The sequence below is a fragment of the Argiope bruennichi genome, chromosome X2 (assembly GCF_947563725.1).
Source record: "Argiope bruennichi chromosome X2, qqArgBrue1.1, whole genome shotgun sequence".
Taxonomy (NCBI): domain Eukaryota; kingdom Metazoa; phylum Arthropoda; class Arachnida; order Araneae; family Araneidae; genus Argiope; species Argiope bruennichi.
Window position 1 is genome coordinate 80,069,928 of NC_079163.1, and position 12,394 is coordinate 80,082,321.

The 12,394-nt window shown below is 28.7% G+C and overlaps 1 protein-coding gene across 3 annotated transcripts in view; it reads left to right on the plus strand.

Moving 5' to 3' along the window:
- The window catches only part of LOC129960178 (cAMP-dependent protein kinase catalytic subunit 1-like), a 306,102-nt gene that overhangs the window by 209,542 nt on the left and 84,166 nt on the right, over positions 1–12,394 (plus strand). For all 3 annotated transcript variants that reach the window (XM_056073387.1, XM_056073386.1, XM_056073385.1), the window contains exon 3: positions 11,595–11,897. In XM_056073387.1, coding sequence (XP_055929362.1) covers positions 11,595–11,897 — 303 coding nt within the window. The remainder of the gene's footprint in view (positions 1–11,594; positions 11,898–12,394) is intronic.

Here is a 12,394-nt window from a genome sequence, read left to right on the forward strand (position 1 = left end):
TGGTTTAAGTTTTGACAAAATTATCCTTTCCATCATCATCTTGATGTTAACTCCGACTACACTGAATCAATTTCATTGCTCTCGAATTCACTGAAAGGCTATTTTATTGATACTTGATAAAGTAATTTCCTATTGAATCACTTTTTTTTATTTCATTGCAAGAAACAAAACCCTAAACATTCTATGAAAGAAAATTCAATTGGACTTATTCGTTTTAGTGACGTCGTTATTGTAGGTAACATTTATCATCCCATACAATTCTTTCTGAAATCTTATGCGGTTACCTTTAGCAGTTCTTTTCGGTCACAGTATTGCCACATTCTTTTTTGATTATCGCCTATTCTTGTTGAATGACATCTGTTATATATGGAAAGCTCAGGTGACTAGTAAATTCGAGAACAATGGAACCGGAACTCAATGGAAAGATCATGTTATCCTTCTCATATCACTCGGTTTGCTCATCTTGAGTAATAATTCAAGTGCATTAAGTTAGCTAGAAAGAGCTTTGTGCCAGTCTCGTGGACATAGACTATTTTTACAACAAGGTCCCTTGACAACTAACTAACCAAGGTTTATTTTTAAAATAAAACCGAACTTCTTAGATACGGTTTCCTAGACAAAATTAAGGAGACTTAAGGTCAAAGGATGCACACATAAAATAGTGGGAAATAAGTCTTCAAGGTGTTTTCAGAAATATTTGTCATAATTTTATAATAATTTTTTCGCAATATATATTTGAAATTTAACATAAATGAGATAAAAATGCACAGATTTTTAGAACATTGATATATTTTCCTTCTATATATATATATATATATATATATATATATATATATATATTTGCTTCTTTAATTAATTCGAAATGCTTATAAAACGTTAGTGCAAAATTTAGTCTCTTTTAGATATTTAGCTTTTCTTGTTCTTCTACACTTTGTTAACAAATGGTATATTTTTAGTACAGGTAGTTTAAACTACATGTGCAATATTACTCAAGGGAATGCCTTGAACAATGCCAGAATCATACATATAAATTGTCTACTTCTTTTTGTTTCTTATTATCTTCGCGCATTTTTAGATGTTTTTTCCTTGCTTGTCTGTTTCAATTCTTTGGAAGTGGAGGGGACTTATAAAGATGCTCTGCTTTTCCGACAGAAGTTCATCTTGTTTATGACATCCACAATTTACTTTCAATGTTTCAACAACTTTTAATTTGCTTTTGTGATATCCTAATAAACACTATGTAAGATATTAAGAGCGCTGTATAAATTCACTGAAAGAATACCTTTGAAAAATTGTGCTGTTTTAAGGCTTTCATCTAAAGAATTTGGCTTAATATTTCATTCGGTTCATCGCATTCGAAAAGGAAACATGTCTGAATTGTGAAAACATTTTTTTAAACTTCTGCGTGAATCAATTCTGTTAAAATATGGGCGTATACGTAACAAGTAGGAGCCCTGACTTTCTACTGAAGTAATAGGAAGACTTTTAGAGTGTAGTGTTCAAAAAATTGTTTTCGCTTCTGGTTTTTGAAATTTGTACAAGAATCTCCACCATTTGAGAATAATTGAATAATGAAGCAATGATGTAATCAAAGTTCTATTTGAAGTGGGACAGAGAATCAAACAAAAAATATGCAAAAATCCTGGGATCAATATTTCTACATTTTGATTATTGATGAATCTTCAAACTTTAACAATGACGTTCCTCGTGAATCAGGCTAAAGTAACATGTACCATCGTTTGAAAATATTCATTTATGTGTTATTAAATGCAACTCTTCTATACACTTCTTGATTATTATCATATTTATATTAAATCTAATCATCCGGATCTATGATTTAAATTTTGAGTATAAAGATAAATCTATCAAATACAAATCTCCCTGTTTGAAAATGTGTGATAAATAAAATGCTGTCCAAAGTTAAAGTTAGACATGAACATCATATTTCATTTAAAATATCTGAGTATTAAATTTAATAATTCTCGCAGAATAAATTTAAGTAATATTCCAAGTACGAAATGGAGGTAGACTAAATGATCCTTGTCGCAATAAATATATCTATGTAATAAATTCAAATTATCCCAATCCTTAAAATTAATTATAATCACTTAAGTTCAGTTTTAAAAAAGCACTTTAACTTCGGAGTTGTACGGATTTCTGGCTTTCTTACGTTTCTCAGAGTCTAATTTCCGCAACTTTAATTGTTCAACGTTAGAGTGCAATATCAGATGAAATTGGCGCACTTTAAACAATTTTTTGCTGAGCTATAATTCGTAAAATTCCTTTCTCGAAATTATATAATCTCTAAATAATTGCTTTTCCCTCGTTTTTTTTTATTTTTTTTTTTAAGTTTTTTACACTACGTGTGTGGTGAACACATTATGGTATTACCATGTTATGAAGAGCATGCCGATCAAGTTCCTTTACATGGTTTATACAAAAAAAAAAACTTTTAAAAACCCAACATTCTGCCCAGTAATGATAAAGAAGATTAAAGATGATAATTCCTCTGCTGCGCTTTTTCCTGGAAGAAATATCTCATCTATATAAACTATCAACTCTAAAGCATTGTGTCTATTATTCAATTGTGCACAATGCATATGTTACACCAACTTAATCGTCTTACTCCTAGATGCTGATATTACATTCCAAACCCAATTTCAAAGGACGAAACAAAACGGTTCCTGTAATATTAAGCCGATGCTCCTAAAGTCTTCTTTCGTTTTAATTAATTTCAGCCATCTTCAGACTTCCCGAAGCTCTAACGACCTAAAAAAAAGTAATGTTAATTCGCTTTTGGGAGGCATGATGCATCGTCCGAGGTTTCTTCCTTCATTAACTTAATACAAACTCACATACACTTTCGTACCGCATCAGCCTCGTTATTTACAGACGTTTATTAGACTTCCCGGTATTACGAACATCCGGGAGAAAGGCCCATTCAATTTCTTTTGTTAGTTCAGAATCATGCATTAATCGCGTGAGCAGCAGCATTTACCGCACTCATGAGAGCCTTCTACTACCTCCATCATTTTCTGCAACGCTGGGATGAAAATAGAATCTATTCTTTGATTTTTCCTTACACTGAATATTTTATATTTTGCTCTCATCTGGGAGATATTTCTGAAAAATATGTTAGTTATCAGATTTTTAAATCTCCATCGCAAGATGGTTTCGTTTGAAAAGGTCACTACAAGGACAATTGACTTTTTATTCAATAAGGTGCAGTAAATTTAACATAGCGAAGTAGTGGAAAATGGTCTGGTAGAGTTTTCTGTAATGGTGTAAATGCAGTCGAAAAAATTGTGGTTTCAAAACAGTGTTTTTAAAGAACACTTAAAAATAATACATAATAAATGATTTTTGACGATACTTTTTCAAAAATAAATACGAATTAAAAACTGTAAAACAAATAAAAAATAATATAATGCAGATTCATGAAAACTAATATTACACATCTTTTTCTGTCATGCAGGGATGAAAAAAATTATTTTCTGACACCGAATAATGTATTTTGCACTTCAAAAAATGGTTTTTCTGTAAAATGTTCTCCTTAATATATTTTTTAATCGTCATAGTATAACAATAATGTTTTAATTGCTATCTACGAAGGCTGTGCATTTTTCTTAAATATGGTGTAGCAAAAAATGTAGAAGATGAGCATGAAGAGTTTTGAAGAAGCGATTTTGGGTTTGATCATGATGAAAACATAACTGCCAAAAAAATAGAGATAGGTTTCTTTATATCTAAAAAAAGTGTGCAAAAAATTTGTGGTGTCAAAGAATGTTTTATTTTAAGTAAATATTATAAATTAGTTTTGGGGATGATTTATGATTATACTTCCACAAAAATTAAATTAATAAATTCAAAATGTTAATAAAAATTTATACAATTTATAAAAATAAAACAATGCAATACAGATTGATAAAAATCGGTGCAATGCATCATTTTCAGCCATTAGAAGAAGTTACTATACTTTCTATTATTTTCTTACCAGGAATTGATACTTTTCTGATGGCATTTCAAAACAACTAATTTAATTATCAGATTATTGCATATTTATCACAAAATAGTATCATTTTTGAAGGTCGCTACGAGGATAATTGCCTCATTATGTAATCTGATGCTGTAAATTTATCCCTGAAGATAAGTGGACACTGATTGCAGGGAGTTCTGATGAAGTTTTCAGGAAAATATTTAAGAAGTGTTCCGTAAACAGAATTTTGATAAATATAGACAGGCTGTCTTCATATCTGAAGAAAAGTTGCATTAATTGTTTGTGGTTAAAAATAATTTTAATGTAAATAGGAAATTGAAAAATAATAAAATGGCAATAATGACTTTTACATTAATTTATGTTGATTATTAAGATAAATTGCCTCACGTTTAAACAATTACTAAATGAATAATAAAATATCTATGACTCCTTAAATCTTTATACTGATTTCATATTTTCGTTTTTTTACTTTCTCTCCTCTTCTAAAAGTATTTATGATGAATAGAACTTTAATTATTTTTTTAAATAACGAAAATTAGCGGTGTATTCATCTAATGAATAGGCTGCACAAGACTCGTATATAAATAAAATTTTCGAACTAAGGTTTAAATGTCACAGTTGAAATTCTACGAAATGACTTCTTTTACTGAAAGTTTTGTAATCTATCTAAGGACCTTGAGCAAATGTTTTCGAAATGTAACTTGCCTCACTACTCTATTTATATTAGCGCTTAATTCACCTGAAACATAGTGTATAGAAACCTAATTGCGCGTTAGTAATGCATGTTTTTACTTAAGGGACATTTGAAAAGGCGTCTTATTACTTCGTATTGAGGAGTGGGTCTTTTTAAGCTGTAAATAAATAGCAATCTATTTCCTTTCAAAGGCATTCGGATTGAATCCTGAATGCTACTAATGAGTAGAGATTTAAAATAGCCCCCAATTTTATACGGAGATGGTAAAAAATTTGTAAAAGAGTAATTTCAGTAATTAAAGTCACTTCTTTCAAAATGTATACGCAAATACTCGATAATTTAAGTGAATTCAATGAAATCTATACGATAATACTCGATAGTTTAAACGACATCAAAAGAAATTTGGCCACTATTCAAGCTAATGATGCTTTGATGCGCAATACTAAATCTTCGTTCATTGCAAAAGTTTTTTTCTAGAAAAAGTCACTCTTTAAGATTCGAAAGCAATGCATAGTTCAAAGAGTCTTATTCATATAAATGATCAAAAGCAAATAAGATCTGGAGTAAATCATGCAGTTTCATTTTTCTCTCTGACTCTTGACATCTTTTGACATCGTTTTGGGAAAAAAATTTTGACATTATCCCTGAGACTTATAGTTGATAAATAACAGTCCAAATGAAAATGCTTGCCAGTTTATCATCTTTTCTTTATCGTTGACCTCCTTTTAGTAAATTTTTGGATAAATGTCTTTCTCTGAAATAGAAACAATGGCTAATATTTATACTTCATTTTTTTGTTGTTGCAAAACTTTTGTGAAGATAAATATAGTTGTAATCAGCCAACTTATATTGCATCTAAAGAAATGCTAGTCTATGTGGAAAAAACTCCATAAAATGGCCTTAATAAAAACAATACAGATAACTATTTTCTAAAGTGTGCTAATTTTTTAAAAAAAAATACAAGAAACACATACGTAATTATCTAATTATTAGTTTACACACTGGTATAGGCAGTTACAATTCTATAAACTCGCCATTTTATGAGCTTCTTTTTTGCAAATTCATTTACCATTGGTTCCCCTAAAAGTAAATCAATAAAATTAGTATTAATTCTCCTTTTTTGTTAAAGAAAAAGGCACGGCAAGGCATTTTAAATTCATATTGTTGGATTTCAAGCGCGATTAAGATTCGTGGAATTATTTCCACTTTTAAGCACACAGAAGCTAAAATTTTTCTGGAGCATTTAAGTACATTGATCTTTTTAAATTTCTTTAAGATATATAGTTAGAACATTTCAAATTCGGAAGAAAAATCTGATGAGGGAATCATGTACCAAGCAATAAATGTACTTTTTCACTGATGAAAAAATATTCAGTGAATTCGAAGTTTGTTGTCACAAGCCCGGATGACCAGTGGAAGCTCATGTAAATTACCAAGGGGGAACGCAACTGTGTAGCTATAAACTCTGCATGGTTTACAATAAGCCTTTTCAATTAGTTTTAAATAACTTAATTAGTAATTAATAAACATTTATTTTTAGATTTTTATTTGATAAAAATAATTTTAATAAAGAAATTTTATTAAGAAATTGCTAATTTTTAATTAATTTTATTAAGAATCTAAAATGAATTTTCTCAATTATTTTTTTACCTTCTTTGCTCCTCTTTATAAGTATTTAGATCACTAAAAGTAAACAAATTTAAAAATCATTGAAAGTCTAATTTGAAATAAATACATATCTATAACCATAATACCATAATAAGGATAAACTTATTTATTTGGCATAAAAAAAAACAACTTGTTTGGCATTAATTCTCTTCTGCTTTTATTTCGGGAGAAAAAATCAATAGCTTTTATCTTAATGCTCGTATGACATTCAAATGAAGACAAAACCGTGTTATTGCACGAACAGTCAGACAGACAGAATTCTGACTGATGCATTTTATCCAAAATTTGATACAAATCTTCACTTTTGATTTTAAACCTCCTGCCGAATTTCATTCCTCTAGCTACTTCATTTCTTGAATTATCATATTCATAACCACTCATGGAAACAGACATGCTCTGCATTCTTTTATCGGAGAAGGGAAATGGAAGATTCTGGGACCCCTAAAACGAAGCTATTTTGAGTGAATAATATAATAGATAAGGGACTAGAAATACTGTATTTAATATTTTTTAGAAAGTCCTCACTTTAAATAAATCAGCCCTATTTTGTTTTTTCAAAGTCAGGGCTTTTTTTTTTTTTACTCTACCCCCAATTATGAAATATATGCATATATAATATTTATAAAACATGATTTGAAGATGCAGATGTATTCTTCTTGTTTTCAGTGAAATAATCCAATTTTTAGTTTTTGTCGAGATGTCTCTGTTCAAAACCATGACGAAAGCAGCATAGGGAACCAAACAGAAAAATAAAAAGGAGAAAAAAAGAGATCGTGCAAAAACATTCGATGCTAATATAGTTTTAGATATAAAATTATAGACTCAGCGTTTTGATTCCGTGGGAAAATGAGTAGCCCTCTCAGTGAAGCCGCTGTTCGAGATATTAAAAAATTACTTTTAGTTATAGATAATTTGAAATTATTACAAATATATTTATATTATTATATATATTATGTATATAAGCCAATTTATGATTTTTCCTGGTTCAAAGCTTGGATTTTTTAATATTTTTTTAATTAAAAACATGAATAAAATCCGTTATTTGGGGGTAATATTTCCATTTTCGGTTCCTCAGACATACAATAAAAGAAATTTAAAAACAGTTCACGAGTTCATGAATTCGAATAAATTCCATCAATATTATATATGCGACATAAACTATGTAGATAATACTTTCGAAAAAATATACAGTGGGAATACGGACATTATTTGTTTGAGCGTATGTTTTATTTTTCCAAGGCAATGATATAGAAGTTATTTAATGACTACAAAAAAAACTGACCTTCCTATTTTTATGCATTTAGTTTTTAAACAAAGTACGCATCGAAACTTCATTACCTAGTACAGAATTGAATAGTATTCGAAAAGCAGGACACAATTTATTGTTGTGAAGATTTTGCATTCTAATGCGAACGAATATCAAATTATATAAATCAAAAGATCATTTCTTTCAAATTTTATCAAAAGCTGATTAAAATAGATAAAATTATTAATAGATAAAAGACATGCATAGAGTTTAATTATTTCTGCTTTAATTCAATTATTCAGTTCAGTTATTCAATTTACACTGTTCCATTATTCTGATAAGTTTTGTTTTATTTTTTCCGAAATTGGATTAATTTATAATTAATAGTAGAAAGAATTTGTTAAAAAAATTATGTATATCCGTGTCTTTATCTTTTATGTCCTACATAACTGTAATCTTTTATTCTCCTTTTTGTGCTCGAAATACTTTCGTTCTTGGAAAAAATAGTATTTTTTTTATTTTCATGATAAGCTATTTATATAATCACTATATCTTATCTTATCTTATAAAATCAATTTAATTCTGTACGTCTATGACGCATGCAACTAATGTTATTAGCCTTAGTACCATTATATTCTCTTCCTTGATCATTATTCCGATATATGTTTGTATATTGTTGAGCATGGAAATCATCATGCACAATTATTCGAAAATCTTTGACATATCAGCTTAATTTTAAGAATGAATTACTTATTCCTTTTATCATATGAAAGTAGTTGTGAAAAGGCATAATTTATCGTTTGGATTAAAGGTTATTGCCCTACAAAGTTTTTTCATTTCAAATTTCTTCTTTGTACGCCAGGTCATGGACTGCAGAATCATTTTAATCAGAGTCATTTAACTTTGACCTTCTCACAAAATGAATGTGCTGAGTATTTTGATCTCAAAATGAGCTTCAAACATTTAAAAATAATTTGCATAATGACCCTTCTTTAATTATGGCTATTTTGACTTAAAAATTCATGGACTGTTGAATCATTTTCTTCTATTCTTTTCAGAAATATTATACGCAGGCAATCAATATTTACAAGCGTATAATTATCAAATAGTTCTTAAGAATCACTTGCAGTTTGTTTGGTTCATTTAAATTGTACCAAAATTACTCAAATTGAATAAATAAGTACTAAAAAAAGGAAGCGATTATCTAAGTTCCACATTCGTAACCACCGCTTAGCTGAATAAAGAGGCTCTTAGACCAACATGTTGTTTTTATGTCCATGAGTTGTGGGAGTGTCCAGTTGAATAACAAACTGCGTAAAGATGAGACACACCCATGAACTATGATGGACATAAAGGCGACATATCCCCTCCAGAGGCCATCTATTTAAGTAGACGGTGATTATAATTATATAGGCTCTTAACAGATAAATAACTAAACTTTAATGCTTAATTCTTTTTATTAATCTTGTATTAAAAATTCTGTTCTGTAAAAAATTACGTTGAGTATCTTAAAAAACATTAATGATCTGTTCTTTCATGAAAACAAAATATTCTAGTTAATACTTGACTTAAATCGATTTTCGAAAAGAATGAATAATATTTTTTTAGTGATTTTTTTAAAATGAATTTCTGATGAACACTCACGGATTTTTTCCCGAGTCAAAATTGTGCTGTAAGGAATCACAAACACTAATCCGAACAATATAATGAAGAGAAAAAAAATATCTACATTTAATTTCATCGCAAAATCAAAATTAATTACATCGAAATTTTCTAAATTTTTTTTAATATCTAAAAATGAAGGAGTTACTGTAGAAAATGTAAAAAAAGTTAAAAATTAAACAAAACGACAGTAAAACTGAATTATTCAACATCTTATTTTGATACATTTTTATCGTTTATTTAGCTCAGAAAGGTAGTGGTTCCACTTATAAAAAAGCAGATGTTAAAAGTTTTGAAAAATGCATGAATATGTTTTTTTTTTTTTTTTTGACATTGAAAATGTTTTTCTTTTTCTCCCTCTCCCAACCAGTGATTTCACCTTTATTTTTTAGCAACTGATATGCGCGTCATTTCTCGAATAAAAAATGCTTTCATGTCTATGATTTAAAAAAAAATTAACTATTAAATTATTTGCCACGATCCTTCTCTAAAACCTTCATAATTCTTCAGCATTTTTGATCAACATTCGAAGTACTTAAAACTTAATAAAACTTATATCAAAAGTATCATTTACCAAATCAGTTGTTGCCATAGTGTAAACGTGACACGTGAAGAAGTAAAAATATATCGTTTAATATTAGCACTCGATAGAATGCTAATGAACGGGAATCATGTGAATGAACTCATTTTTTAAAAAATATATATAATACTGCTAATATAAAAAAATACTCTTAAATAAAATATTATAATGTACAAATTTCTTTAACTGTCTACGACTTTATTTTTAATTAAAATGGAATAGTAGCATTGAAAATAAATAAAAAATTATGTACCTGGAAATAGGAGTGTTCATCCATAAAAATATTAATTCAAGCTGCTAAGTGAAATCATTTTTTAATTGAAAAATCCTACGATGAATACTTCCTCATGCTTCATTATATTTCTGAATGAAATTTTATAAAAGTCTATTCAGTAGTTTGGTTTTCTATAGTGTACCAACTATTTATGAATTTTCGCTTTCATTTATATAGATTTTATTATAATACAATTGTACCATGTAAATATTTTTTTCGGCGCTGTGATGCGTATACGTAAAACGTGTTTTAAATATGGTAATAATTCTAAAATTTATTTATGGTCTTTTAACGTAAAGTTCAACATATAGCAACTTTCAGACTGAAATTAGAAAAAAGAATTTTCCTCAAGAATCGCGTGCCTTACAGCTCGAGAAATTCTTATTTTGCAGCGAAAGCGCTTATTTATAAAAGCACTAGGAAAATAAACTGTTTTCAAATAATTAATATTTTTATTTATAAAAATTCAAAATCTTCGCTTACCTGTTGATTTTTCGAAAGATAATGAGTGGGTATGTGTAAAAATTGCTTTTTTGTAGAACTGGTCTTTGAAATTGGCAGTTGAAAAACTGCTTTGGAATTTTGCAAAAAATATTAAAAAGAAAAATCAAGAGAATCTCTCAAAAATCAATTCTACATCATAATTTATTAATCCCATTTGGTTAGAATTAGCAAGAGAGACAAAGCTTCTAAATTTAAAAGAATGATTACTAATGGAATATCATTATCATTTCAGCACTTTTTTCTTCTGCTTTTAAAATAGAATTTTTGTAAAATGATTATATTGAAACACAAATGATACTTTTTACGTATAATGTGAACTAAATAATCTTGTACATTTGAACTATTATTAATTTTGTTCTAAGTTACTTCAACATCTCTCTAAAATACATAAAAAATAACTTGGGAAAAACTACATATTTAATACTCTGCTTGAGAACGATATAGATGATGTATCAAAAGAATTTTTTTCTACTATGTACATGGATGGTACAGATGCTTTCACATAAAACTATTACATTTAATGGTAATGTTCTATTACTATTTCGTTTACCACGGAACTTTTTTTAGAAATTTTTACTCTCTTGTTCTATAGTAAATCCCTACGTATAATGACTAAATTTATTACTATTGAAAATGAACAACAATATTTAACAGCACAAATGGCTATTCCAATACACAGTGAAAACATTTTCCATTTTCTCCTCAAAACTCTCCATTTTAAAAAGATGGTTTGAGATTTAACTCGCCCGTAATATAAAGTTTAACGGATCTGAAATTCTGATATCTCAGATTCTTTAATAATTCAACAAATGGTTAACGATTTAGAATATCAAATCTATCGAGTTTTTGGCAATAATTTTTAATATAAATCTTTTTATTTTTCTTATTTCATGGTTTATTATTTGTATATATGAATTGAATCTAATCTATCACGAAAATCGATTTTACGATGTTCTCCTTCTTTTATAGGTGAAGGGTCGGTTATATTGACGGGAATCGTCAAGCCTCGCGACGAAGGTGGGATCGCAAGTGCTGCCCAATCGACTTCAAGTCTTGACACCCTTAAGGTAGAAGGGGCAGACAGTACCGGATCATTACCGGATCCTGAGATAACTCGGAAATCTGCATCAGATAATAATCTGAAAAGCAGCAGCAGTCTCGGAAATAATCTTCAGCAAACTTCTAAAATAAAGTCCTTGAGCACTTTAGCAGTCGGAAAGTTCAAAACAAAGGACATGGCTCCTACAGCTAAAAACCCTGAAAAGGATATTGGTAAGTAAAAACTTTTCCATTTCAACTTCAACTATTGAAATCTAATTATTTTACCTTTAGCATTTCACAAAATGTTTTATTTGAAAAAAAAAGTTGGTATGAAATGAAAAGCGTTGTATGTTTTGGAGAACGTTTAAAAGGTTGGCGAGAATGGTAATAAACGAATGGTAAAACTGTGACCCTTTGTCATGTATTATGGCTCTATGAAACGAAAAAAAAAATGAAACAAGGGCACTGAAATTTGGTTGTTGAAAAACAAACAAGTAAAAAAATCGGGTAAAATATATTTTACATTCAGAACTAAATAATGTGGCTTAGTTATGGCAACAAATAATTTGCGATCGCATAGTTCAAGTTCTATGACATTTGTTGACCTTATAGCAATATAAGAGTGATGAATAGTTTGTCTTCTAATTTAAAATATTTGTTTCTAGAGGTTTTTCAGACAAAGTATGAAACGAGTAGTTGAATATTTTTCTCACTATTATTGATTTTTA